The sequence below is a fragment of the Heliangelus exortis genome, chromosome 1 (assembly GCF_036169615.1).
Source record: "Heliangelus exortis chromosome 1, bHelExo1.hap1, whole genome shotgun sequence".
Taxonomy (NCBI): Eukaryota; Metazoa; Chordata; class Aves; order Apodiformes; family Trochilidae; genus Heliangelus; species Heliangelus exortis.
In genome coordinates, this window is record NC_092422.1 from 74,701,237 (window position 1) to 74,729,206 (window position 27,970).

The 27,970-nt window shown below is 38.8% G+C and overlaps 1 protein-coding gene across 1 annotated transcript; it reads left to right on the top strand.

Moving 5' to 3' along the window:
- The first annotated feature begins 2,141 nt into the window (after window positions 1–2,141).
- Window positions 2,142–26,319, top strand: BMX (BMX non-receptor tyrosine kinase). The gene is given in 21 exon segments (XM_071734359.1): window positions 2,142–2,199; window positions 2,202–2,229; window positions 2,429–2,540; window positions 3,073–3,123; window positions 6,251–6,332; window positions 7,190–7,309; window positions 8,915–8,976; window positions 14,053–14,092; window positions 14,095–14,227; window positions 17,288–17,332; window positions 18,138–18,195; window positions 19,615–19,630; window positions 19,633–19,687; window positions 20,320–20,443; window positions 20,845–20,932; window positions 21,663–21,692; window positions 21,695–21,765; window positions 21,767–21,829; window positions 22,708–22,926; window positions 24,556–24,623; window positions 26,253–26,319. Coding segments are annotated over 21 exon segments (1,590 nt in total).
- The last annotated feature ends 1,651 nt before the right edge of the window (window positions 26,320–27,970 follow it).

Here is a 27,970-nt window from a genome sequence, read left to right on the forward strand (position 1 = left end):
TCAAGTCCCTAAATTTTACAGAATAATGTTTTCAGATAATTACTTCAGAAAGAAGAGTATATGTTTTTTCCCCACATCAAGAAAATGAAATTTAAACTATTATAAAGATTCCTAACTTTGCTTAATAAATCTTATAGAACTTAACTATTTTCAAAATATTTCATATTTTGTGTTAGATATATTTAATATATCTTCCTGTACTTTTAATACTGCTTATTAACAAATAGGTGTTGCAGAGTATAATTTATAGAACATAAGGTTCTAATACTTAAATGAAACTCTATGTGGTAATAAAACCTTTTGTCTCTACTCATTTCATGGTGTGCACTCACGGCACAACTCTGTCAAACAGAGAGGTTGTTTTGTTAGTTTTTCTAAGCCCAGGTAAGTGCAGACAGCAGTCACTCTGTGTGACTTCAGCTGATCTTCTCTGGGCTCTCAGTGGTCACAACATTCAAGCCAATGTGGATGTGAAACCTATCCTCACATCAGCAATATTATCAGTACTGGGAGTTTACATAATTACTCGGTTTAATTAAAGGAGCATTTCACTAAGAAATGTAAGGATCATACCCCAGAAAAAGGACTTGCAAACTATGCTTTAAAATAAAACAGCTGAAATTTAATCTTATCCATCCTTTTTTTTTCTGGCCTTCAGTACCCCTGTGAGGTCCACAAACATCAGTGGACTGGGGGTAAAGATGGGATGTTTCCCAGCAGAAGCAGACAAAAGCACATGGTGTTATGAGAAGTTTTTACTGCTCTACTGTGGAAATGGGAAAATTTCTACATCTTCTATTAAACACCTATATTTTCACTTCAAAGACAGCTTCTCAAAGTTACGTTGAACTAACTCCTAAATTCCCACTAGTTACTCCTACAGTCAGGGTGAGTACTTACGCATCAAAAATTCCCTGAGAGGGGGTAGGTGTTCCTTCCCTTCACATGACAGCAGACATTGCAATAGCAAGGTTTCATTCTTTATCTTGCCCAAGCAGATATCTCCTTCAGATGTCCCATGTCATGGCAAGATTGCCTTTAAGCTGACTCACCAGAGGCATTCCCTGATCTGTCCAAAAGGGAGTGGTGGAAGGTGTAAGTAGGCATCCTGCCCACAGCAAAGGGAGACAGATATCCATGGGGGAGTAATGGCTGAGAAAGCACCCCTTTTCCTCTTCAGACTATTCCTACTAGATATTTGTTAATTTCTGAGTTCAGGTAGGATTCAGTGGATAGATCAAGTGGGTGTAATGAGCAGCATGCAAATTTTCTCTCTCTGCTGGGCTCTCAGTAGTGAGCAGGCACATAACAGAGTGGGGAGCTTAGCACAACACTTCCCTTTGGAGCTCAAGAACATACAGGGCAAAGGACATTTCTACACGTTTGGGTAAGATAACCTGAAACCATACTAAACTTGAAGAAATATGAATCTGACCCTTCTTGGCATTTTCTTCTGTATGGCTACTGAGGCTAAGAAAAAACACAGAGAAAAAGTATATATATGTATTTATATGTGCATATATATGTGCATATATATATATGTATGAGGTGCAAGAACAGTTTTTCTTTTTGATCTTTTCTACATGCCATTATTCAATAAACATGAGTTTGTTACATTTGAAAGAAAAAAAAAAAAATGGGAAATTTCCAGTTCAGAGAACACACTTCTCAACACCGGACATGTGAATAGTAAGGTTTTCTTTTTTTGTTTTCTGTTCTCTTTGCTGCTGTAATGACTTCCATGTTAAGCTGCAGATGTAAAACCTTTGTGCATAAAGCAGACTGTGGGATTTTCCAGAAAGGGTGCTTGGCTTTAAAAGGAAAGATTCTCAGAAAATGAAGTAGCAGAGGCACCTTGTTTAGAAATAGAGTATATCTGTAGCTTAATTTTTGTATACTGTGGTTGTTTTACTGAGTGAATAAGCTAAACAACCTCACTTGTTTAATCAGTATTAAACACATGCATTGTAAGCATATATTACTATCTTACTAGTAATATTACTATATTACTATAAAATTTTATAAAGCATATAGAGGATGATGGATCTTAATATATTCATTATTACAGTTTCTACAGATCCTGTTGTTATGTTTGTTAATAGGGATTTTATTATATTATTTTATATTGCTTTAGGGAAACAATGGAGCAGAAAGCAATTCTAGAAGAACTTCTTTTAAAGAAGTCACAACAGAAGAAAAAATATCACCAATTAACTACAAAAAAAGATTGTTCTGACAAAAGCAACCCTTTCTTATTTACGAATATGACAAAGGGTAAGAAATACTTTTTTTAAGTAAACTGTTCTACAGTTTTCCATTGTCATCTAAGTCCTCTGCTTTTCTTCTGTGAAACTCAGACATTACGTCTTAGAACAACAGGTGTATTTTGTTTTGAGTAGAATTATAGGGTTTATAATCCTCCTTTCAGTTCAGGAAAGCGTTTAGCCATAGGCTTAAGAGTGTCTCTATCCAGAACAATTCTTACAGTTGTGCTTATCATCAAGCATCTGTTTGTGTCCTTCCAAAGAGAACTTGAGCAAGTAATTAACACTGGCATATGTTTAAACATTGGCTTGAATAGTGATGTTTCCCTTGTTCAGGCTTCCCTCTGAACTGATGTGAATAACTGGCTTCAGAAGTTACACATGCAAGGCTTAATTAGTTCAGAATCTCATCCTTCAGCTGCACAAAGCAGATGGTTAAACTACCCTTGTTTCCTGAGGAGTGATCATATATCACAAAAGGGAGATTTTTTCACTCAGATTTCCCATTAGGAACGCAAGTATATGCCCCAGGAAACTTGAAGTTTTTCCTCCTTTTCATACATTAGAATTCCTCCTGTGAGTTACATCCCATTTCAAAACTGTAGGGAAGCTGAGTGAGAATGAGCTCCATTACCTTAAGAAAATTATGAATGTCACAGCTAGGCTTCTGGTTTGCACTTAAGGTACTTTACCCTTATTTCCTCCTACTTCTTTTCCCCCTCCTTTGTCCTGTACTACTGCAGTTGCAGCAGATGCTTTGTCAGATGTAGGGCTGTGTCCTGTAATTCTTGCAACTGACATATGAAAGATGGTGATTCTTGAGAAATCAACACCTCCTGAGAGACAACACCTTTTTCAGGTTAGCCATGAAATCTGTTTAATTTACATTTCATGTGATATGTGTCAGTCAGCCTTGGTGTTCCTGTCCTCAGTGGTGATATCTGGTATTGCCAAGTGTTACTGATACTTAAGCTAAAAAAGATAAAATCAGTACCTATTACTGAAGCTGTGATTTTCTGAAATATTTTTAATTGACTGTGATAGAATGGAGATCAAGCCTTGTTTCTTTTATGTTCAAAGGTCTATTACCTGGAATGTATATATCACTACACTATGTGATTATAATTTATTTCAGAGGCAGAATAAAGCACTTAATAATTAATAATTTATTTCTTACTATCTCATTCCTCTTTGTTTTGGTTTTTGGGGGTTTTTTTGCCTCAATACCAAATGCAGGATTTGACCTCTGCCTGATTGTGCCATAGTCAGGAAACCCAAGTCCGTGCCTTGTATCAGAAGATGTAACTGCACAAAGCAGTACACTTGTTCAATAACTAAATGTGGTAAGAACAATGTAGCTTCAAATTTTCTGTCTGCTATCTGTTTCAGTTAGGTTCCTCCTGGAGCCTCCATCAAACTCAGTTCCATAGGTAGTGGGATATGCAGCAGGCTGCTGGAGTCAGAACAGGGTTGCTGAGTAGTGCATTAATTCCTTACCCTGCAATGATTGCCATGCCCAAGGGCAACCTCATGAAAGACACAATATTTTGCTGCCTGGTTGATCCTAGGTGTCATCCCGGTCATCCTTTCCCCTCTCCCTGAATGCCATGTTTATGTTAAGCATATTTACTTCAGAAATACATAACTTGGTTAAGTGGGGAAAAGAAAGTATGATACAGTTACAGGGTGGAGGACTCAGCTCTGGGAAGCAGTATCTGCAAAGAGGACTTTAGGATCATGATAGATAAACATAAATTCCCAATGTGAAGCTGTGGCCAAAGGGTCTAATGGCAGCCTGTAATATGGAAGCAGGCACATGCTGAGTGAAAGCATTCAGTATGTTTCAACACTGCTGTGGTCAGCAGGAGAATATTGTGTCTAGATCCGGTGACTTTAGGTGAAGAAAGATGTTGCAAACTAAAGAAAGGTCAAAGGAGAGATTTGACAGTGAGTAATAGATTGGATGAATTACATGTTCAAGAGAAAATCTCACAGGGCTCCACCATTTAATTAAATTAAAATGAGACAGGAAGGAAATTGATCAGTCATGTTTACTTACCAGGGGGAATATGTCTTTAATAACACGAGCTCTTCAGCCTAACAACAAAAGCAATAAAGTGGAATTTGAAATCCAGTGCAGATGACTGAAAAGGAGCATCCACAAGGGAAAAGACACTCTGACCTAACACAGACACACAGTCAGCCCACTTCTAAACATGATCCAAAAAGAAGAGTAGGTGTTTTTAACTCTTAGGCAGGCATCAAATGGAGACGCAGAAGACAGGCTACAAACAAGCAAAAGCAGCTCTCTGTCCATCTTGTGTAGCTACACTATAGGACCGCTTACTTCAGGACATTGTAGATACTAGTTATTTGCTTAAAATTAACTGAATGAATTCACAGGGGAAACAATCCTCTTGTAAGTACAAATTCATCACCTTTGGATCAGGATTCTGTTTAGTGTACAGATGCTCTGGCTGTATACTCTGCCTCAGCATTTGTTACTGGATGCTGTCACAGACAAGTTCCTGGCCTCAGTGAGCACTGGATCTGGCCCTGTGTGACACAAGCCAGAAGCTGGCAGATGACTGTGGAAAAAGTGAAGTGGGAAGAAAGAGTTTTCATGCAGGCTATAAGGTCTTTTGTGCACAGAAGATGGGAATATCGAGAAATTGATGTTGCCCTTTTGTTTCTGCAGCTGCGCTTCAGGACACAAATCACTTTGGTTAAGGCAGTAGCTTTTTATATTTGTATTTATATATGTAGATGAAATATATGAGTTTAAAAATAAATAAATATGTTAAATACACACCCTTCACTGGGTAAAAAAACTGGTTGGATGGCCAGGTCCAAAAAGCTGTGTTCAATGGAGTTAAATCCAGCTGCCAGCTGATCACCAGTGGTGTTCCCCAGGGCTCAGTTCTGGGGCTGCACCTGTTTGGCATCTTTATTGGTGATTTGGTGAGTGCAACCTCAGGAAGTTTGCAGACAACACTCAGCTGGGTGGAAGTGTTGTTCTTCTTGAGGCTAGGGAGGCTCTGCAGAGGGCTCTAGAGAGGCTTGATCCACAGGCCAAGGCCAATAGTGTGAAATTCAACAAGGCCAAATGTTGGGTCCTGCACTTTGGCCACAACAACCCCCAGCAGCACTGCAGGCTTGGGGAGGGGTGGTTGGAGAGCTGCCCGGCAGAGAGGGACCTGGGGGTGCTGAGGGCCTGAACACAAGCCAGCAGTGTGCCCAGGTAGCCAAAAAGTCAAACAGCATCCTGGCCTGTGTCAGCAACAGTGTGACCAGCAGGACCAGGGAAGAGATTTTACCCCTGTACTCAGCCTTGGTGAGGCTGCACCTTGAGTACTGTGTGAAGTTTTGGGCACCACGGTGTAGGAAGGACATTGAGGTGCAGAGAAGGGAAACCAGGCTGATTAGGAGTCTGGAGAACAGGTCTGGTGAGGAGAGGCTGAGGGGAGATCTTATTGCTCTCTACAGCCACCTGAAAGGAAGCTGTAGTGAGGCAGGTGTTGGACTCTTCTCCCTACTGAGTAGTGACAAGACAAGAGGAAATGGGTTCAAGTTGCACCAGGGTAAGTTCAGGTTGGACATTAGGAAAAAAATCTTTGACCAAAAGAGTGATGAAATATTGGAACTGGTTGCCCAGGGAGGTGATGGAGTCACCATCCCCAGAAGTATTCAAAAACAGGGTAGTGTGGTGCTTCAGGAGATGGTTTAGTGGTTAAGGTGGTGTAGGACTGACAGTGGGACTTGGCGATCTTGAAGGTCTTTTCCACCCATGACGATTCACAGTATACAATGTGTTTTTTATGAGATGGCAATAAGAGATGTCTAAGAAACATTACTAAGTTATGGGAGCTTGATGTGGGACCACAAAGGCTATTTTTTGGTTCCCATTGCCTTCTTTTCCCTCCTGCATAGTAAGAGGCTTTCTGGCAGGATGCTCTCACCATGCTGGTTTTCCCAACCTCTTCCAGAGTCTGCACAAGGGTGGATTTCTCCATGTTTATGCCCCAGATGAGGAAAGCTGGGAGCAGTGGCTTGCAGGTTTGCATAGGGGTAGCTCTGTTCCTTTGTGTACCAAGATATTCAAATAACATGAGAAAAGATAAGAAAATGCTTCTGCCTCAACATTTTGTGCCATTCTCTGTCACTTGTTTTTGGTCTCTTTCATGCTTCAGACCCAACTGAATGGTTAAAATGCATGGTATTTTCAAGAATAGATTAGAAATTTTAAAGGCTAAAAGTTTCGGTTAGAAATAAGCTAAAGTAAAGCTCTTCTTAAAAAATTATTTAACTGCAATTAAAGTTTACAGGACTGTTGCCTCACCAGCACAGTAATACTGCTGGGGATGTTTTTCTAGATGAAAGTTGAGCTCCAAATACAAAATTAATATTTCTGTGATGATGGTCCCTTTTGGTGTACTTAAATAAGAACTGTATTTTAACAGATAAACATTAGTTTGGATTTGCCATATGTCAAATTGAGTATCCAGTAATATAATTTTCTTCCAGTAGGTAGTTCTAGGAAAATACCATGTTTTGATATATGAAAATGTTTTATTTTAATTGGGTTTATTATTGATAATGAAAACTTTAGTATATCCATGCTTTTGAATCATAGCTGCTGGATCCTGTTTTGGCTTTCAGGTGTTTCTTTGGATTGTACTGTAACTCTTTGACACTCAGGTTTCTTTCTTAAAGAAACAGGTAGCTAGGGAGGTATGGATTTCAGACTTCAGTTTACACAGAGGAATATGGTATAGAAATTAAAATGTAACCAGGATAAATGTTTCAAGCTCTAAGGTGGCAACCACTTTTGCATCTCATGGTTTTGTGCAGCTGACTGTTGATCTTAAGGGATATTCCCATTGTGCTGCCTGTCATGTTATCTTTGGTTTCTTTGTGCTTTCCAGAAATTAAAGACAATTCTGATTTACTAAGCAAGTACCATGAAAGATTTTTCATCAAAGGGAAATTTCTTTGTTGCAACCAGACCTGTAAAGCAGCCCCTGGATGTACAATTTAGGAGAAATGCAATGTGTTATTTCTTCGATTAGTCTTGGTGATGTTTCTCACAGTATCATGAAATCATAAGAATATTTAAAGCAGTGTGATTTCTATAAAAGCTAATCTATTTAAATCTTTTCATGTATGTCCTAAGCTCCTTTTAACATCATAGCTGCAATACTTTGCTGCTTATAGTATAACCAAGGGAAATAATGCACTAAATTATAGCTGCTGTATTTGATCAAATAGTTAGTGATGAGGTCCTATAAGCTGAATGGGCAAGAACAGTAGAAGTTCTGCACAAGAATGTGCATGCATGAGTGTAAAACAATAGTTTCATAACGACATAGAAATAAACCTCTTGCATTATATAATTATATGATATTTTTTTCTAAATAATGTGATTTAATTTGTAGGTTTGTTTGTTGTTTTTTTTTTTTTTTTTTTAGCATGCTTTTCTCAACTATTTTTTGTAGAACTTAGTCACAGTTATTTAGGGGTTTTAGTTTTTATCTGTAAAGTTGAGAGAGGAAAATTCATGAAACCATAGCCTCCCAGGTTTCACATTTTCAGAAGGGAATTCTCTCATGTCTGTTTACATACTTAACAGTGAAAGGACAAGTTTGGGAGAAAGAGCAACAATTTAGGAGTATTTGGGCATCAGTCTTTTAAAGACTTATTACTTGGAATTGTAGAGCCCTGGTAGATTCACAGATTTCAATAATGATTAAACTTTGGTCTTAAGCATTTACAGTCATCAAAAATTACAAACACAAAATTAAAAGTTAAACCCAAATATGTAGGTTTGAGCAGTTAGGAACCTTATTTAGATCTGTGACACTTCGGGTAGCAGGCATTTGTTTCTGAAAAATGGATATTTATGATACAGGCTTACCTACTAATACTGCTGAATTCATCATTTTGTAACAGGAAATAATGTAGAGTTGTCACTTAATTTGTTACAGTAATTTGAATAGCTTCATCTAGCTTTAAAACTGCTCATTAAAAAAAGCAAATCTGACCAGCCTATTGCATGCAAAAGGACATGCATTGTTACCGGACATAGATGGTTTAGCCAAAAGAATAGTTAAAAAGAGTTTTATTTACGTCTGAGGTAATAATGCATACAGGATAATGTGCCATAACTACTCTAAAATTGTTCCTAAATAAGTTCCTGAGGTTGCTAGCAGAGCTGTGCAGAGGACAAGGGGACTGTCTGTGTAGTGAAAACTCTAGACATCTTCAGCCTTGTAACCACTGAGTAACTGAAAGCAGAATTTCTTAATCACTGCTTCATAGACCAAAAATATCAATAAAACAATAAAAAAATAATAAAAAGAAATAGAAATAAAGCATCCATGTGTCTGCCTCTGTATGCAATCAAATGACCTAGGAGAACCGGAAAAAATACAAAAGCAAATTTGCCTGAGTTTTTATTTTGGCATCAGTGAAACGATGGTTGATGGGTTTTTAAAAGACATTGAGGTGGTGTTCAAATTAAGAGAAGGTTATAAAATACAGAGCTAAAACATGTAGATACCTTGGGGAGGTGAAATTTCAGCTGTCATGAGAAAGCCTTAATGTTTGTTGGGTTTTTTTTTTCTTTTCCTTTAATTTTCCTTCTGTTCTAGATGTGACTCTGTGTTGTACAGCTGGGTCTGTAAAACCACTGCCTCCAGTCCCTACAACACTGGTAGGTGAAAATCTTTTAGTATCTGGCTACAGAGAAAGACCTGGCATACAGGGATTAGGGAGGGCTGTGAGATGGAATGGATAACAGCAAACAGTCACTCATTGGAATCTGAAGTGTGGCTTCAGCATCCTTGTGTCTGTCAGTCTGTCTCATATTACTCGTGCTTTATTCAGCCTCAACACTAACACAGGTCAGCAGTCAGCAGGGTAAAGACTGAGAATAAACTGGAAGAGGTAGCAATGACAAGAGGATAGAAGACACTGAAGTGACTTCAGATATGATGCTTTTATCTCTTAAAAAAAGGACTAACACTGTGGTCTGACTGTGCATTCACACATCATTACACGGCCTTCTCCAAATGGAACCAGAGACAGGTTTTCAGACAATTAAATCTGCATTTCCTGCTTTATTTTAATTTATCTTCGGTTCTGTGTCTTTAGAATACAATCTGAGTTTGTTTCCTAGCTAATCTATTTCTCTCTCCTAATTGGTAAACAACTTAAAGAAAAAAGAAAAAAAATCCAGATTTTTTATGTGTACAGTTGACATGAACGGTCAGGGCTTTAAGAAGTACACAGATTATCAAAAGACAGAAGATAAAGTCAGAAGAGTTGTAAAATGAAGATTTAAGGAAAAAAAAACCCAACAAAGTCTTGCAAAGAAGCGATGAACAAAGAAGCTTTTGACATTTTTTCTGATAATGAGATTTGAAAGTAATAGCCTTGTCAGCACGTAGCAGCATAACTTCTTTTGAATACCATGGTGTGCTTTGCCTGGCTTCCATAAGGAAATGCTTTGTTTACCTGGAGAGACCATCAGTCATGCAAATCTGCTGCTGAACTGTTGGGTTCTGCTAGGCTCTTTTGATTTATTTTTACTATCTGCTTGAGTTCTGAGAAGATATTTTGAAAAGGAAATTTACAAAACAGGGACATGACAGTTTTTAGGTGGGTACTTCTAAAGCAGGTTCAGTAGTAAGTGCAGATATAATAACTACCATATCTGGTTGGAACAACTTGACTTTATTTTCCTAAGCTATATGAAATAATTAGGTTAGGAAGATTAATAATGTCTTCTCATGGTGAGAAACAGTCTATATTCAGTCACAGAGCTTCTTCTATAAGATTTCAGTACATTTTCACTTTGCCTTTTCATCTACAGAAATTTGACTATGAGACATACCACCGTATCCCCAGCCTGCCTTCCACTTGTTTCTCTGTTCATATCCCTCACCCCTACACCCTCTGCAAGTCTTGCTCCTTTGCCTTCTTCCCAGCTGACCTGAGGCATTATTTTTGCATACAGACAAAACTGACCAGAGGCATTGTATTTTGCATGAGGCATTGCTTTTGCACTCTTACATCCTGCACCCGTGATGCCTCTGTCCTTTTCATCAGTTCAGCATCATACCTCTAGTCTCCCACAGAGGTGCTGCTTCCTATAAAGTGATGCCATTACAAAAGATAGTGGGCACTGAGGTCTCTTCATGGGGATGAGTGAGCATTTACCCTGTGATTTGATAACAGGAGGAAGCAGGAGATTCCTGCATGAGAAACTCTCACTTCTCCTGGTGCCTGCCATCCATCATCTTTGCCATGGAAAATGGTTTGTGTAGGTCAGAGCAGTATTGCAGCAGAACAGATGGGAGTCCTCAGAGTGCACACAAATACCTGCTCATTATGATGTGTTGGACAAGTTTTATGGAAGCTGAGATGACCCAGCACATCCTTCCAGCTGTACAGAGGGATAACAGTACTGCAGATAATCACTACCTACATCACAGCTGATGGGAGTCTCAGTAACTAGAGAGGTCACTAGACTGTCACCTACAGCTCTCTCTAGATGAGAGTGGCACAGTTATTGATATGAAAAGCACAATCATATCACTGCTATCATAAAGGAAATAATAAGATTTACTCAGTTACAGTTCGTAAATGCTCTGGAGATTCCAATTAGTGCTACAAATGGGAAACTCTATGTATGGACAAAAGGAAGGACATTAATTTGTACCAGGTTACAGATGAGGTCCATCCAGAATATTGCACCAGAAAGATACACACCCAGCAGTGAAGATCAAAGGGATGCAAGCCTGATGTGCTCATCTTTGGCTGGCTCTTTTCCCTGACAAGTTGGACTAAGAAAAACTCATTTCTGTGATAATAGTTCTTTAAACGATTTACTTTGGCCAGTGCTTTGCAATTTCTTCTGTTCACAAAAAAAGATGAAAGGTCCATGAGTGTATGACACTGATTATTCCACCAGAAAAACACAGGAAATTAAGAAAAAGAAATTTAATCTCCAAAAATTGCCAGAGCCAAATGTCAGAGGTGCACATCAGATTAGAAACACCTATAGTATTTACCAGCTTACTCTAACATCAATAGACGTTAGAAAAAGAAAAGAGTTTTAATCTCTATATTTTTCTTTGTCTTTATGAAAACTCTAGTCGTGTTGGACTAGATGGGCAGTCTAGGACTTGAACCCTGCCAAGAATAGGCCCTCAAGCTATAAGCTTCTTTCCACCAAAGTCAGATATGACTGACAGGAGCCATCCTTATTTGGTTTGAGTAGTAGTTCTTGATGAGTAACAGACCTCCTTTTAGTCACATGAAGATAACTTTGCTGTGAGATACTTCTTTAAAGAATGAGTCACTCCACTAGAGCTCAGTGAGATCAATTTGAGGCTTTGTGTATTTGCAGGAAGAGATCATTGTGCTGTTCTGGCTCAGTGGACTCAGTCAAGCATTCATTTGGCTCTTTGGCTTCTCCTTAAATTACACTGAATCACACAGAATCACAGAATGTCAGGGGCTGGAAGGGACCTCAAAAGATTATTGAGTCCAACCCCCTTGCCAGGGCAGGATAACCTAAAGCAGGTCACACAAGAACGTGTACAGGCAGGTTTTGAGTGTCTCCAGAGAAGGAGAATCCTCAACCTCACTGGGCATCCTGTTCCAGTGCTCTGTCATTCACACAGTGGAAAAACTTTTTCTTATATTTACATGGAACTGCCTATGGTCCAGCTTACAAGAAATGTCAATAAAGAGAAAACAAGCAAACAGACAATGCCATGGTTACTTGAACACCATTTAGAGGAATCACAGACTGCTTCAGGACACTTGGCATTCTTCCCTGGCATTGAGTTACTGTGGTGGCATTTGGAATCTTTTCTCCTAGGTCTTCCTTTGCTGTCAGTGTTTCAAGTTTAGTTTCCTCTGCTCCTAAGAATTATGATGCCTGGATTTTCTCAGTTATGACATTTTGTCGATTTCTAAGTGTATTTCAGTGACTTAATTTTAGAAGTTCTTTTGCATGATTTGATTGTTGTCATCTAATTTTAATGCAGAGAGATTCCCTTCTCATCCAGGCCATTTGTATAGAACTCCCTAACAACCACTAACAAGAAGTAGACACTTCTGAAGGATGACACATCTCACATGAAGACACAGGTCAAAGCTAGGGAAAATGAATCCCATAGTTTCATACTTACACCTGTTTAACTCTGCACAGGGCAAGTTAGGCTCCAAGGAGAGAGATTCATTTTACCCAACATGCTTAGCAGAGAAACTTCAATAAAACATGGTAAAAAAGGAAACTATTTGGAATTACCATAGCTTTTTGCTTTTGGTGATTAGTAATAACAATTGACTAATGACTATTGTCTTCATAGAATGATAGAATCATAGAACTACCAAGTTCAGAAAAGACCTTCAAGGTTATCGAGTCCTACCGTAATCCAACTACCACAGCCACTAAGCCATATCCCAAAATGCCACATCTAAACACTTCTTTAACACCTCCAGGGATGGCAACTCCTCCACCTCTCTGGGCAGCCAATTCCAATGCCTCACCACTCTTTAAGTAAATAAATTTCCCCCAATATCTAACCCAAGCCTCTTGAACAACTTTAACCCATTTCTTGTCCTGTTGTTAGTTACCTCGGACAAAAGACCAACACTGACATCTCTACAACCTCCCTTCAGGTAGCTGTAGAGAGCAATAAGTTCTTCTCTGAGTCTTCTCCAGACAAAACAACCCCAGTTCTCTCAGTCACTCCTGGCACAACATGACCTCCTAACCAGCAGCCTAGTAGCTCTTGTCTGGACACCCTCCAGGACCTCAACATCTTTCTTGTGCTGTGGTATCCAGAACTGAACACAATACTCAAGCTGTGGCCTCCTCTGGGCTGAGTACGGGGCACAATCACTTCCCTACCCCTGCATGACACACAGGTTTTGATACAAGGCCAGGATATCATTAGCCTTCTTGCCCACCAGGGCCCACTGATTGCTCATGTTCAGACAACCATCCATCAATATTCCCAGACCCTTCTCCAGCAGGCAGCTCTCCAGACACTCTTCCTCAAGGCTGTAGCGTTGCTTGGGGTTATTGCAACCATAACACAGGACCTGGCACTTGGTCTTGTTAAACCTCATACCATTGACCTCAGTCCATCTATCTAGCCTGTCCAGTGTCTCCTGTCTATCTCCTACCTTTGAGCAGCTCAACACTCCCTCTAAACTTAGTGTCAACTACAAACTTTCTGAGGGTGCATTCGGTATTACTGCAGATCAAAAGCCATTTAAAAAATCAAAATTATTCTATAATACTGTGATGGGGTCTTTTATACAATAGGAAACCAGCATAGTTCCAGTGAAGTACAATTTGCTCACATGGCGTCCAAAGTACATGAACTACAACAGTTCATTAAGTAATATCACCTTCAGACAGATTACAGGCTTCTGATGCGTGTCAGGTCTAGCATGTAATTCTGGTAATGAGAGCTTCCTGATACAGTAGTGTCACCTTCCACTCAGAGCTAATTGCTTCTGGTGTCACTATCAGGGAACTTGGCTTCTGTTCTCACCTGTCTCACAAATGTGGACAACAGCATCTGGGCTGTGCTTCTCAATGGATGAGAAAGAGTTGCTTGTCTGTTCCCATATTCTTAGCTTTGATAAATTTGTCTAATATCATACATGTTGAACATGCAAGTGATCATGCACATGTCATTTTATTTCTTACTGCACCCTGCGCTGCACACCCTTATAATTTTATTCCTTCTGTATTCAAAAGAGGAAGCATAGAAGCTTGCCTCAGGTACTATCACCAGACAAGTCCTGAATGTGGCTGGGGCCCAATGTGACAACGAACCCAAAGGAAATTCAGCTATCCAGCTTGTCAGAAGCAATAAACAATATGTATTGCAAGAGGAAGATTCTGACTGGTGGAGAGTAAGGGATTTGAAAGGGTAAGTATGCCCTGCAGAATTCCTTTTTCTATGACCATGGTTTTTGACCTATCTTATCTTCATAGAAACACTGCAGATCAGTCCTGGTACCTCTCAAGACCTATGTTAGAATAACCTGAGCAGCTTCTAAACGTTGCTCTAGAAGCCTCATTGTCTTCTGTACAACTCCCTTTCTATTTCTCTCTTTGGCTGCTAAATTGAGTAAGATTTACAGCAGTCACTGCCTACTACCCCAGCTTAGATAATATCCAGTGGCATTAATTTTGACATGTGCCTGAAGAAAGGCTTTTGTCTTCAAAAGCTATCCAATTTTTTCCCCAAGTATTTAGTTTAAGCGAATAAAAGGAAAAAAATCTCTCCTCACATATGTTGCCTTTTCCGTGCACAAACCACCTTTAGACCAACATTATTACTGTTGCCATAGCAGAGGTAGCATGGGACAACACTGAGTGCTGCTGAGGCACCAATCACTTATCACTTCAGTCTCTCCCCAGCTTTATCAATACTGTTCCAAAAAGACATAAAAACCTTATCCTGCACAAGGTTTAAATATTCTCTTTGAGGTTCACACGTGGAGAAATCCCCTTCAGCAACGTAAAATAAGGTATTTTTCATTAATATCCAGCTGGGGCAGAAAAAAAAAAAGATTCTTCCCCAGTTATTAAATGAGAAACAGCTTTAGGAATACCCTGAAGACAAAGGCAGGGCAACAAACAGGAGCTGCCTGTAAGAGATAATATTCCTTGTCTGTCTCATGATCAATACTAGCTGAGTTTGATTTTGTGATACAAATGTGGAAGGGAAGAATTTTGGAGCTAAAAGATTACCAAACTGGTATGGAACAGAATAAAATTTCTCTTTTTACTCATAGTTCACTGATTAAGTTACAAATTACAAGAAAACCAACAAATAAAGCAACTTTAACATAAGGTAGACTGTACTTTATAACTCACAGAACTGCATAGTGTTCTGGATGAAAAAAGCAGCACACAAACCAGTCACTTTAAAGACAACAGTAAATTAGTAAGCTGAGATATGCTCTGAAATGCCTTTGCTGGACTGTTTATAGCAGCTCTGCTTATAAAGCCTGAGTAAAAGGCTCTAAAATTAATGAAGGAGCAGAGAGAGAGTAAGAGAAAGGGGAGACATTTTCTATTTTCTTTGGCCTAAGAAACTGAGATTTTTGCAATATTGATTCTGTAAGGACAGGTCACATATACATCATAACAAAACCTTTTAATTTTGCTAGAACAAACTGAAGATCTTGTTTTTGTGAAAGCAGCAGGAACAAGCATCAGGAGTTACCTGATTCCCCTGTTTCCATGCCCTCTCAGTTTTCTGGTGCTCTATTGAGATCTGTGTAAAAGAAACTCTTCCTTCTTGTGTCCTTTTTCAAATATGCAATTTATTCCTCCTATTTTTTTTTTCTGATGAGGAGAGCATACAACCCACCCTCTTAAAAATGCAGGCACCTGAGGTACCCCATAGCAGAGGTTCAGCATGCCATGCTGCCAGCTGCTTTAAGTGGCAGCTCAGCTGTCCATATGCACTTAGCTTCTCAATTGCATCTGACACTGAGTGGGGAGGAGTTCTGAGTCCATCTATTGACTTTCTGTGTCTGACCTTGGATATCCTGCTGGCACCCACTAGTCGCTGGCATCCTTCATCAAGGCAATGGAGATGGCATGTAATGAAGTTGTTGAACAGCTGCTCCAATCTTCCATATGATGAAGGCAATCACTGAGGAAGAAGCCATTTAAATGACTAGCAAAAAAAAAGAGTACATCATTGAAATGTAATTTTCTAAAACAAATTACTGCTGTGTTTTTCTCCCTGGTAAGCAAAAGCAGATATGTTTTAACCATGAGCAGTTCTGTTGGTGACATTCTAAAAAGTGACTGTATGTTTAATCCCTTTTACTATTTTAAGTGACCAGATTTAAGATGCACATGCACTAGAGCTAAACTGTGGACTGTTTATTTTGCAGGAATGAAGGTTTCATACCCAGCACTTACTTGAGAAAGTTATCTTTGAAAGATGATGAGCCAAGGGGAATCAATATGCAGCCACCCACTGCCTAAGTGTTTTCCTCACCATCCTAGCAAAGATTAAGCAATATTTCTGGAATATTTTTCATTTAAATAACTTTCTCAGTACCAAGCATAAAGTTTCCTGAAAGTTATAGATTCAGATACAATTTGTCTTCTTGACACACACATTAATGCAAAAAAAATCAGCTGAAAATCCTGGTTTCATTTAAATCAATAGGGATTTGCCACTGACCTCAACGATGCTGAGATTCCCATCTTTGTACTCTTTATTTCAGCATTAAATCAACCTTGCTATCATTTTCATGCCTCTGTATGTGTTTGAGTAGTCCTGCACAGGCTAAAAGTAATCCAGGTCTGTTGAAGTGATGCATCAGACCCATCTTTTTTCTTTTTAAGAAGATGACAGGATGTTGTAAGCATTAACTGTATGCCTAAGTATTTGAATGAAAATCTGACAGACACGTAGCAGATTGCCTTATAGTAAACCATACTGAACAAGATTCAGAGGTTTCCTTAAAAACAAACCCTACTCTTACAGTATCCTGTAAAAGACAGCATAAATAAGAATCGGTATTATTTCTGCACAAGAGGTTATTTTAAAGTCCTCTTTTTCTGCCACATTAACTCCTTCTGATGTCTTGTAATGCTAAGAACATTTATGAGAGGAGTCTAAGGTTGTGCAGGTTTGGAAATCTCCCATGTAAATTTTGCAAATGTAGATGTAATCTCTTCATGAGGTTACTGAAGGGATATGGAGTTTCATTGCCTGCTACAGCATGCACAGAGAATATTTGACTTTCCAACACACTGAAGTGCAGGGCAAAGTCTATGTAAGCATTTACCAAGTCATTAAAAATCCAGACAACTAAATATGTATCAGCTTTTAAAAATATTCACCTTAGACCATGGCATAACTACTCAAAACACAAACAGTATGACTTTTAACCCAAGGAAGGTATTTTTTGTAACTAATATTTCACAATTTCAGCATTTTGTTTTGTCTTTGCAGTGGCAGTGAACAGACATTGGCAGAAGACCAGAGTATTGCTGAGCAAGAGTGAGTATATAGAACCAAAAGATTCTTGGGGTAGAGATTGTCTTTTCATTTTACATGCCCACTATACCTAGAGCAATAGTATTTTACACATGGCTGTCATTACAGTGATAGTAATTTTGGGTATTGTCATCAGCAACATCACAGTCTATAGACTCTCAAAGGTATAAATGTATTTGTTTTCAGAAAAATAAACAAACAAAAAAACCCACACAAAAAACAAACAAAAAACCCCAAAGCAATAATACTTTTTGACAGACCAGTCTACCACACTAATAATGGGATGCTTCATAAAAGTGAACTGGTATTTCTTCAAGCTTCTTGAATTGTTCTGGAATAGTGTATTTGGCTCGTTTCCTTCTGGGATCTGCCAGTTTACTTAAATATTATGACAACCATAAGGTTCAAGGTTAGAGAAGAATTATGCACCTCCCAGTTTTTAGGGAGACAGCTGTGTTGCAGTCTGCAGAAACCAGAGCAAACTATTTCTGGTTGAGCTCCTGGCAGAGCATTAGAGCAGCAGGATCCTCCTCTAAGGATTTACTGTAAAAAGTCAGAGTCACCGAGTGAGCTCAGATATTTCAGGAGGAGACTTCCTGGGCAGATGAGAGGAAGCAGATGGAAACTAATGGTTTCCCTTTTATCTCAAGACCTAAAATCACATGTGCAGGAGAAGTCCCAAGTTTATTCTCTGTCTTTTAAAGGCAGTTTTGAAAATATTTACAATGCCTGGGATTTTTTGATCTGCCTACTGTGCCTTATTCAGAAATCAGCCTGTAAATAATAAACCAAATATTTGTCTTTGCACTTGGTATGCTAGGAGTATCTCCTGCACCCAGTCTGAACAGCTCTTTCGTCAGAAGGTCCTATATATCCTTTATCACTTGTATCTGAACAACCATGGAAATGTTTCTGTATTTGTTGTCTTTGCTATAGAGTGTAGCTAGAGGATGCTGATGCTCTTCAAATAGCTCTAGCATTACAGAGTGCTAACTTGGCATTGATAAACAGATCTCAAAAAATGCCTGGGTGCTTTTATGGCTTTTCTACATAAATGAACACATGATGGACCTCTAAAATACACTTGGAACAAAGCCACCCTGAGTGTATTTCCCCTCAAATCTCTGGGGTTTTTTTGTTTTACCTGTAGCCCTGTGTTGTTTGCTCCACTGTGGCTCTTTCTGAAGGTCAGTCTAGAGGAATCTTCTGTGATGTTTTTATGATACACAAATGTAAAGTGAAAAGAGATCATCCAGACAAGAAAACAACCCTGATCAAACTCAGTGTTATGCCCACTGGGCAGTGACTGGGCTGATGAGGAATAAGGATGGGTAGCACCACAGGCCTTGTCAGGTGTTCAAGTCTTTAAAGAAGGTGACTGCAGAACGACTTCTCCATGTAGTTTTCAGGAGGAGATCAAATCCAGCTTCAGCCATGCTTGGCACTTGAGTGTGTTGTGTAAACAAGTTTTCCTCTTGTGGGTTGTTGCTTTCACACAGCCAGACTCACTGGTACTCAGCCACTAACAATTCCATTATGCCTTAACCTTTTGGCAACCTTGGCTCAGTGTCCTTTCCCTTACACCTGCACCTTGGGTTAAGGACTGGCAAATCACTGGAAAAAGGCAGCTATGTCCCAATCCCAAAAGGTGTTGAATACTCCTGACAACAGTTAAGGGGACATTAATTTACTTTGAACTTCACAACAATGAGTCTTGGCCTCTATGTGAGGCTCTAGGTGTCTTCTTTCCTCCCTGCAACAGCCATTCCTAGCACATTGGAAGTGCAGCTGTTAAATGAACTCTGAAAACCAAATTTTCCAGCCCAGCGTGGTAAACTATTAACAGAAGCAAAAGCAGATAGTGAAAGTTAGGACTGGAATACCACATAAAGACTAAAATCTGTCCAAATACAACAGAGTGCAGTGAAAATCTTTCTACTTAAACAGTCATTCAGAAATACTTTGGAAACAGAAAATAAATCAGTCTAGTGCATTATGTAAAGGAAGTGTGGTAGATTATGTAGAGTATGGTAGATAGAGCTCTTATTCAGATGGGATGTATGGGGAAGTGTTGTTCTTACAATGTGTACCACTCATGGAGGGGACATGAGGAATGAGATGGAGTTAATTCATAATTCATTTTGTCCTAATGTGGTCCTTAAAGGAGCTCAGAAGGGTCAAGAGTCCTCTGCTTTGCAGACATGACAGTATAAAAGCCTAAAGTCCACTGAAATTAATCCCAACCTCATTGTGCCTTGAAAATTTATTTATTTTTTAATTAGGGGAAAGAAGGTGCTAGTGGAGATCAAGTCAAGGAGGAAAATATACTGTGTCTGTATTCAGCAAGGTTTCTGAGTGAGTATCCAAAGAATGTGGACCCCTTCTAAGAATGTGCTAAGGGTACACTGCTTGGTGTGACCCATCAATGATAAAATCTCTACACTCTGTTAAAGGTGAATCTCAGGCATATTCAGGTCATAGAATTTATTTGAAACAATACACAACACTGGCTGCTGAACAGGGGAACAAAGACCCAGATTTGTCTCATCGAAGCATAGGCATGCAACATGCCCATAATCTAGGGGAATAGAAGGGTCTCAAGACTGAGAAAGAAAGAGAGTGAAGGGTAGGGGAATGGCAGTGGGAAGGGGTGGATACTCAAAATTAGATCTACAACCATTGCAAGGGCAAGACATGAAAGACTTTTGCTCTAGATGTAATTGTTGGGAGACAAGTACTAACCAGTAGACTGCATTAGAGTATGTAGACTTCAGTGTTCTGGGAGCCCATACTACATCTCCAGGAGGTGTGAGGGAGGGAAAAAGCAGTCAAATGTAATGCGTTCCTGGTGACATCTACTACATATTTGGCTGTTTGTCCATCTGTAGTGTTGCAGGTCACTCATCAACTAACTGACCTGTTAGCACATGGGCTGGAAGGCACTTTGCAAAGCTCTGACATGTACTGACCTTTGTGATGTTTTTCAGAAGCAAAAAAGGAACAGTCAGGCATTACCATGTGCACAAAATGCCTGAGAGCCAGTATTACCTTGCTGAAAATTACTGTTTTAAGTCAATTTCCAAGCTTATACACTACCATCAGCACAACTCAGCTTGTAATCCTATATGCTCTTTCTACTTGATTGGTTTTGGCTTAGGCTTCTGGACTTCTCAGCATTGTGGTGAATCTCTTCCAGTACTGCATACTGTAAATATTGAAACATATTTTGGGGAGCGTTTGGGTAGAACTAACATATTCACAACCAATACAGTAGCTTTCTTTCACTGCACAATGATTTTAGATATTGTACTATCTCTCCTTTCAATAATTCTGCTGGTCTACCCCTTAAGCACAGAAAAAATTCAATCCTGTGAAGTGATGCAGCAGCTGCTGAATATTGAATATCTGTCATTACCTGGATGGCTGTAATATGGCACAGAAAAGGAAGTATTAGTTTCCCTGTATTTTCCTTTATTTCAGAAGACTCATGTATATATTGTGATCTTTAACAGGCTTTCTTTGTATGTATGGTGACAAGGCTCCAGCATACAGTTTCTACTCAAGTAAATAAAGTACCTTCCAGAGCTTAACTAGGAAATGGTATGAAGATAACTTTCTTTTTTGAAATTGTTGTCAGTCTTGGCCACCAAGGAAAGATTATCTAGAAAATCATAACTCTTACTGCTTTCAGGCTTTTAGGAGGTTACAGAAACTTTGGTGGCCACTTTCTGGGTTTCTGTTGAGGAAGAAATGTGAGGATTTGGGAAGGATGGTTTTTCAGCCAATAGCTCCTTTTGTAGTTTCCACTTGCCCAGTGTAGCATGGAGACTCTATTGGTCTGTGAAATAGGGTATCCCTTCCTAAAAGTGCATCTATTCTATATCAAGGGCAGCATGAATGCAAAGACATTTTATATCAACTTTTTTGCTGTGCTCTTTTTAGGGCATTTTATGTCAAGTTTTACTTCAACTGTGCAAGACCTTGCATGTTTCCTTCCTCAGCACATCTGAGTCATTGCCATCCTTTCACTTTACCACATTATTTGGCACAGTAATACTTGTTCTCCAATCTCCTACATTAAAATATATCATCATTTGGTGCATAAATCTTTCTCAAATCTGTTTAGAAGGCTGAAATCTAAGCAGCTGCAAACAGCACTTGTAGGAAGTCTCCTTCCATAACTCAAATACAAAGCTGAGAGACAGGTTTACTGCTTCAACTCTGAACCCTCCTGAAACCCTTCTGAGAAAATAACAGTATTGCATTAAGGGGATACCAGACCTTCATTTATCCAGGTTTTTTGTTAAAGTAATTTCTTTTGATTCCCTAGGAATCTGGGAAATGAAATGAGAAGAAATTGTGTTTGGAATGGTCCATTTGGAATGGTGTATCTGGGAAAGTGGAAGGGTCAATATGATGTGGCCATAAAGCTGACTAAAGAAGCTTAAAGAAGGAGCAATGTCAGAGGATGAATTCATAGAAGAAGCTCAGACCATGATGCAAGTTATGACATTGCTTAATTATTTGCAAACAATGTTCTCTGTGAACATTAATCAGTAACATATACAGGAAAGAGAATTTCCTCTTAAAACAAATTAGGTAATGGTTAGTACATTAGGCAAAAGCTTAATAGGTAGCCACGTATGAAAAAAAGTTCATAAAGATTGGTACGGTCATCTAAAAAATTTTTGATTAACATCTCTTCCACAAATCCAGAGGTTCCACATGTCACTGAAAACTCTACTTCAGTAGCATTTATACAGTAATAGTTAGAGAGATGCTCCTGCCACCTTGCAGATAGGAATGAGAGATGGGTCAATAACTAAGAAATGCCAGAAATTTGAACATGACACTTGAAGTTTTAGTCTCTGACTCTGACGGGGTAAAGATGTTAGTATTTCTTGTGAAATTTCTTGAGATGGTAATTGAAGCATACAAACATTTCATATATCTTGTATTCTGAAGGAATGCACTACCTTTAGTTAACTGATATGATCAAAACTCTCAGTGTGAAAACTTTGTAATGTGGTTTCAGTAGAAAATCTTAACACCTAAGGTCTGCCCAACCAACTCAGATCTATGTTCTCCCACTAGTAAGGTTGCACTTTTCTGATGCTATAACCTATTTCAGATTTTGACTGTAAAGGTATAATTTTATCATTACTGAACCTTCTTTTGACTGCCATCAATACTGAGTTTCAAAGTAGTCAGCAGACGGACTCTTAGTTCTTCTTGAAAATGAATATTTGAAGTCTAAGATGGGACTCAACCCAGTCTCAGTAATTTCTCTCTTTATGCTGCATTAATATTAGAAGAACAAAATTTACAGAAATGCACAAGACTCTTCATTTTTTTTTTTTTTTTTTTCTTTCCTCATGAAACTTAATCATCCAAAACTTGTTAGACTGTATGGTGTTTGATCAGAATCATGTCCCACCTGTCTAGTGACAGAATACATGCCTAATGGCTGTTTGCTTACTTACTTGAGGAGTCATGGGGAGGAATTACAACCCCTTCAGCTTCTGGAAACATGTTACAATGTTTGTGATGCTCTGGCACTCTTGAAGAGATATCAGTTCATAAATAGAGATTTGGTAAGCTATCCAGCAGGAGAAGTGGGATGGGGAAGGCAGTGGGGATGACCTAACACCTGGCAGTCCTACCCCTCGGGATCGCCCCCACTGTTGATCCTCATCCCAGAAGCTATTTGGGGTCTGCTGAACAGAAACACCCAGCTGGTACAAAACAAGGAAGCTCTGGACAAGAAGCACTAAAGCCATATATAAACAGCACTGTCCAGAAGCTAATTTAGTTCTCTACTTCAGAGCTGAGCTGACAGGTCTACAGCACTACATACTGTGCTGCCTGTACTGATGGGCTCTAGACTTGAGGATTTCATCCACTTGTAAAATTTGTCCACTGAAGTAAAGAGCTCTGTCCAATGATGCTGTAGTCCTCCAGGAAAAAGGGGCACAGCATGTAAGATTTGGCTCAACTAGATTGGTTTTTGATGAGTTGGGGAGTTATGTGTTTGGGAACAATTTCTTTTATGAAAGAAAGTGTGAAGACTACTAACATAAACTGGGATTTACTCTGGGGCATTGCCAGCAGCAGCAGCACACCTTGGAAGTCTGCAGCTACCTAGATCTTTTAAACACATTTCTCTTCCAATTTTCAAACAGTTGTTTCAAGTTGCTTTCAATAAAGGGATCAGGCCTCTCAAGGACTTGGACTGAAAGTTTAGGCAAAATTTAGATTTCAAGAATGCCAGCATTGGGGAAATAAGCTATTATTTTATTGGCCCATTAAAAGTGAACCTAGCCAAATTTCTAGTGCACTGTGCTTTCAGAGTCAGTAGAAGTATTTTACCCTGTAAAGCAAGACAGGGTATCTTGGAAGATTTGACAATTTATGTAACAAGCCTGTCTAATTTTGCAGTAGGAGTACAGGTAGCATTTTACATGTCTTTTTTATGCTTTCAAATAATTGCTTTTATGTGTAAGAAAAGATAATAAATCCTTATGTCAACAGTTTTCATACTCTGATTCAGGAATATCAGTAAACTTAAGTAGCAGAGTTCATGTTGTAAATCATGTCAGCACCCCCAACACTGGCTGTGCATCATGGGAAAACAGAAATAAAACTTGAGCTTGATTTCAGGCTGAAAACTGTAGATGCAAACTGTATCATAGACATTAGTGAGCACACAGGCAGAGAATACAGCCTAAGATAAATGCTCTCAAGTGATCATTTGCATAACTAGGCTGATATTGAACTTTTCATATATCAAGATGTTTAAATTGCTCCACTCTGTTTATAGTGCATAGCAAAGAATCCAGCTTTTTTACAGTTTTTATCTTTTTGATACCTTGGTAAACTCTGAGGCTACTGAAAAGGACTGTGGAGCAAGATGCCATTTTAAAGAGAAGATTTAGTTTCTGCTGTTGCTGGTGGATTTCCCACCTCTGTTGTCTCATCTCTCAGTCTCTTTACTTGTAAAGCTGGCATAATGGTAAAATATGTGTTTTTCAACCAATAGTTGAAGAATGAAGTAAGAGAGCTATTTACTGTTCCTTTAGAGTTCAAAACTTAATTGCTTCAAAGAACAGCATTATTGAATGAAATCCTGGAGCACAGAAATTATTATTATTATTTGCAAATTATGTTATTTGCCCCTCTTTTTATGTTTGCCACTAATCCCTTTTCTCAGTTCTCTGCTAAAGGCTGCTAGGAACTGTTTGGTTGGCAGCAATCTTACTGTGAAAGTATCTAACTTTGGGATGACCAGATAAATAAAAGAATATGGAGGCCCATGAAGCTGTGCTGGTAGTATATGTAAAGAAAACTGGCTGTAAGTGTTTAACATAATAAAATAAACAAACAAACATTGGCAGTGGAGATCAAACAGTACCTTTGGGTGATCTAGACCATAAATCAGTGGTGCCCGAGTCAAAGGAGCAGTTCTGTAAGTCACAGAGATCAGAGTGGACTCTGTGCATAAGGCATCTGTGGAAGACAGTCTCTGTGAGCTGTGACCCTGAATCTCAGCAAAAATAAGATGCATTTGCTGATCACTTTCTACCCAGGAATTTCAAACATTTGAACTTCTACTTCAGTGGTTTTCAAGTTATGATTTATAAATCTCTGGAGTCTATTCAGTACTTCTAGAAGTCTGCAAAAGGTGTCAAAGGAAAGGAAGCCTTTTGTGAACAGGCTTAGACTCAGCTTCCATAGGTTTGGTCTTTCAGCAGAAAAAGTGTGGCAGCTGTCAATTTGATGAAAGATTAGCAAACCTCTGTTCTTGACATTGAACGATGGTGAATAAAGCAGATGAAAGTGTTTCCAGATGCTGGGCTTCTTATCTTTAACTTCAGCTAGTCTCCCAGTATGAACAACTCTGGCAGAGAAACAGCTCATTTATGCCCTTCACAAGTTGTTTATAATATATACAATTAAATCAGAAGTTGGATTTTATGGTGATGTGTTTTCTTTTTGCTCTTATTGATAAAGTCCTGGGTTTAGACATTACTGTCATTAACTTCAATATTGGCATTAACTTGAATGAGAAATTTTTCTGTAGATTTTTCCTCATGTTAGCACTACCCATTGATGCAGAGAAAGGAAAGGGAGATGAGGGGGCAGCTGTGGATGTTTTCTTCCTTGATTTCAGCAAGGCTTTCAACAGCATCTCCCACGGCTTCCTCACAGGGAAGCTTAGGAAGTGTGAGATAGATGAACAGACAAAGGGTGGAGTAAAAACTGGTTCAAAGATGAAGCTCAGAGGGTTATCATTAGTGGCATAGAGTCCAACTGGAGGTCAGAAACAAGTGGTCAGTATTGGGCCCAGTCCTGTTCAACATGGCATGGGTGAAGGGATAGAGTATAACCTCAGAAAGTTTGTTGATGACACAAAACTGGGAGGGGAAACATGGCACAAAGGAAGATTGGATCCCTTCTTTTCAGAACCATGTATTTAAGAAAATAACAGCAAAATACCCTTCAACATCAACATAATATACAAGATAGGATGGTTCCCACCTAATTCTAATGGTTTTTAATTTGGGTGCTGAACTAAGCTGATTGTCTAAATTTCTTCCATGATTACAGGGCCATACTGCTGGTACCTCTCCATGGTCATTTGTCCTTTCTGTTTCAGATACCACAGAATAACAGATAATCTGCTTTCCTATATAGAGATCTTAAACAGCATATGGAGATGAGACATCTACCTTTTTAGATAGCTTAAGTTGTGTGAAACAATCCCACCTTTAGAATGAGAAGGGTGTATTACCACACCTGTGAGTCTTTTAGGAGCTGTAAGTCAAATGTTGATAATGCTCATTTTATTTTGAGACATCTGCACCTTCAGTGCCAAAAATTATCCTGACTTACCTCTTTATCTAAATTTTATTCAGCTGTCTGTAGACAATGACTTGTTTCTCACCAGCAAAAAACAAGTGTTTGGCACATTATGGATGATTCCATGAGATGAAAGTGATATTTTGGAGTATTTTTTAAATATAATTGTCAGAAAAATGAGAAAAATAAATTATATTTGAAGACGTTAACTCAGAGACAGAAGATTGAACTATCACAACATCACAGACAGTAAAAATAGTTTTAATTTTCTTTATCTTATGATCATCACTGACTAAAAATTTCTGCTTGCTAAAATCGAGAAAAACTAATGCAAATTACAGTTCTTGAATGATTTCAACATTAAATAACCATACCCATCATTTTTGCTTCATTTAGCTACCAGAAAAGTGTCCTACCTTTCATCAGCCCTTATCATTTTTGAGGCAGTGACGGAAGACAATTGATCCTGAAAAAAAGAAGAATCAGAAACAGCTGCCTGTGCATTCTGCTTCCATATCACCTGTCTGCTGTATGAGAGCTAAATCTGAAGTTTGTCTGACATAAGCCAACCTTGTTAATCTGCGTATTAGTGGTCTCCTCATTTAATCAGGAAGTTAACCAAGAAGTTCATGGAGAAAGCTTTTGAAGTGAAAGCTTTGACACTGTGGGTGACAGAGGGATACTGTGGAAGAATATAATTTATTTTGTTAGCATTTTCTCCAACAAGTTCTCATACACTGAGGTATAAATTCCTGTCGTATAGACTCCTGTAGTGCTTCCAGGTTGTCATTATTTGGCCTTAGAGGGAAATGTAAAGAGGGAAAATATATGTTTGTTGGGTTTTCTGATTATCATAACTCACCTGAATGTGTTTTTCCTTTGTAATCACTTGAAGCTGATGCCTGAAGTCAAATTTAGAACTGCAGCAAGTGAAAGCAACAGAAATAGTTATAGCCACACTTTCAATTACCTAGAAATTACTGCTGGTAAGATATTACATCAGTTTGCTTACCAGTACTATTGACTGCTGTTTCAGCCCTCAAGGTGTTCATTTGATTTGGAATATATTCTAAGCTACATATCTTAAGATATTTGCAACGAAGCAACATATGAGGTGTTGACTAGAGTGTTATTGCTTCCTGCTGCAAGTAAAAATAGAGAAAATAAAAGTTCCATGTAGAATTCCATAGTCATTGCAATAGTAAATGGTAAATTTGCTCTATAAAACCTGAAGAACAAAAATTTGAAGAGAAGGTGAAATGCTGTTAATACAATTTTGGCTTAGCCAAAAATGTTACTGCTGAGGAGCTGAAATTTTTGTCCTGATGCTATCATTTAAAAAGCAAGCACACAACTTTCAAATGTGCAAAGCATTACACAAATTATTGATAACTCCACTACATGTAGAGATACCAAATACATCTGAAGCTGCATAACTGTAACAGAGGTTTCTAAACTTACACAGTGACTTTTGTCAAATGCTGATTTACTGTGTACAAAATTCAGGGAGGTAAGGTCTGAAAAAAATCCCTTTCCTCTCTCCTTGTATTTGAAGTATTTCAGAGTGTGGTGTCTCTCAGAGTCCCCATGACATCTGCTTGCCCTTTCTCTGGTGGAGCTGGCCCAACCCTAGCAGGGACCCCTCTGCATTTACAGTTTGAGCTCACCTGGACCTCAGGAGTAGGAAATACCAGGTGGAACCACACAGGGAGAGGTGAGAAGGAAATGAAGGGCTGTGGAAAGCCAGAGGCTCCAGTTCCTGTGCTTGCTGGCCTTGCC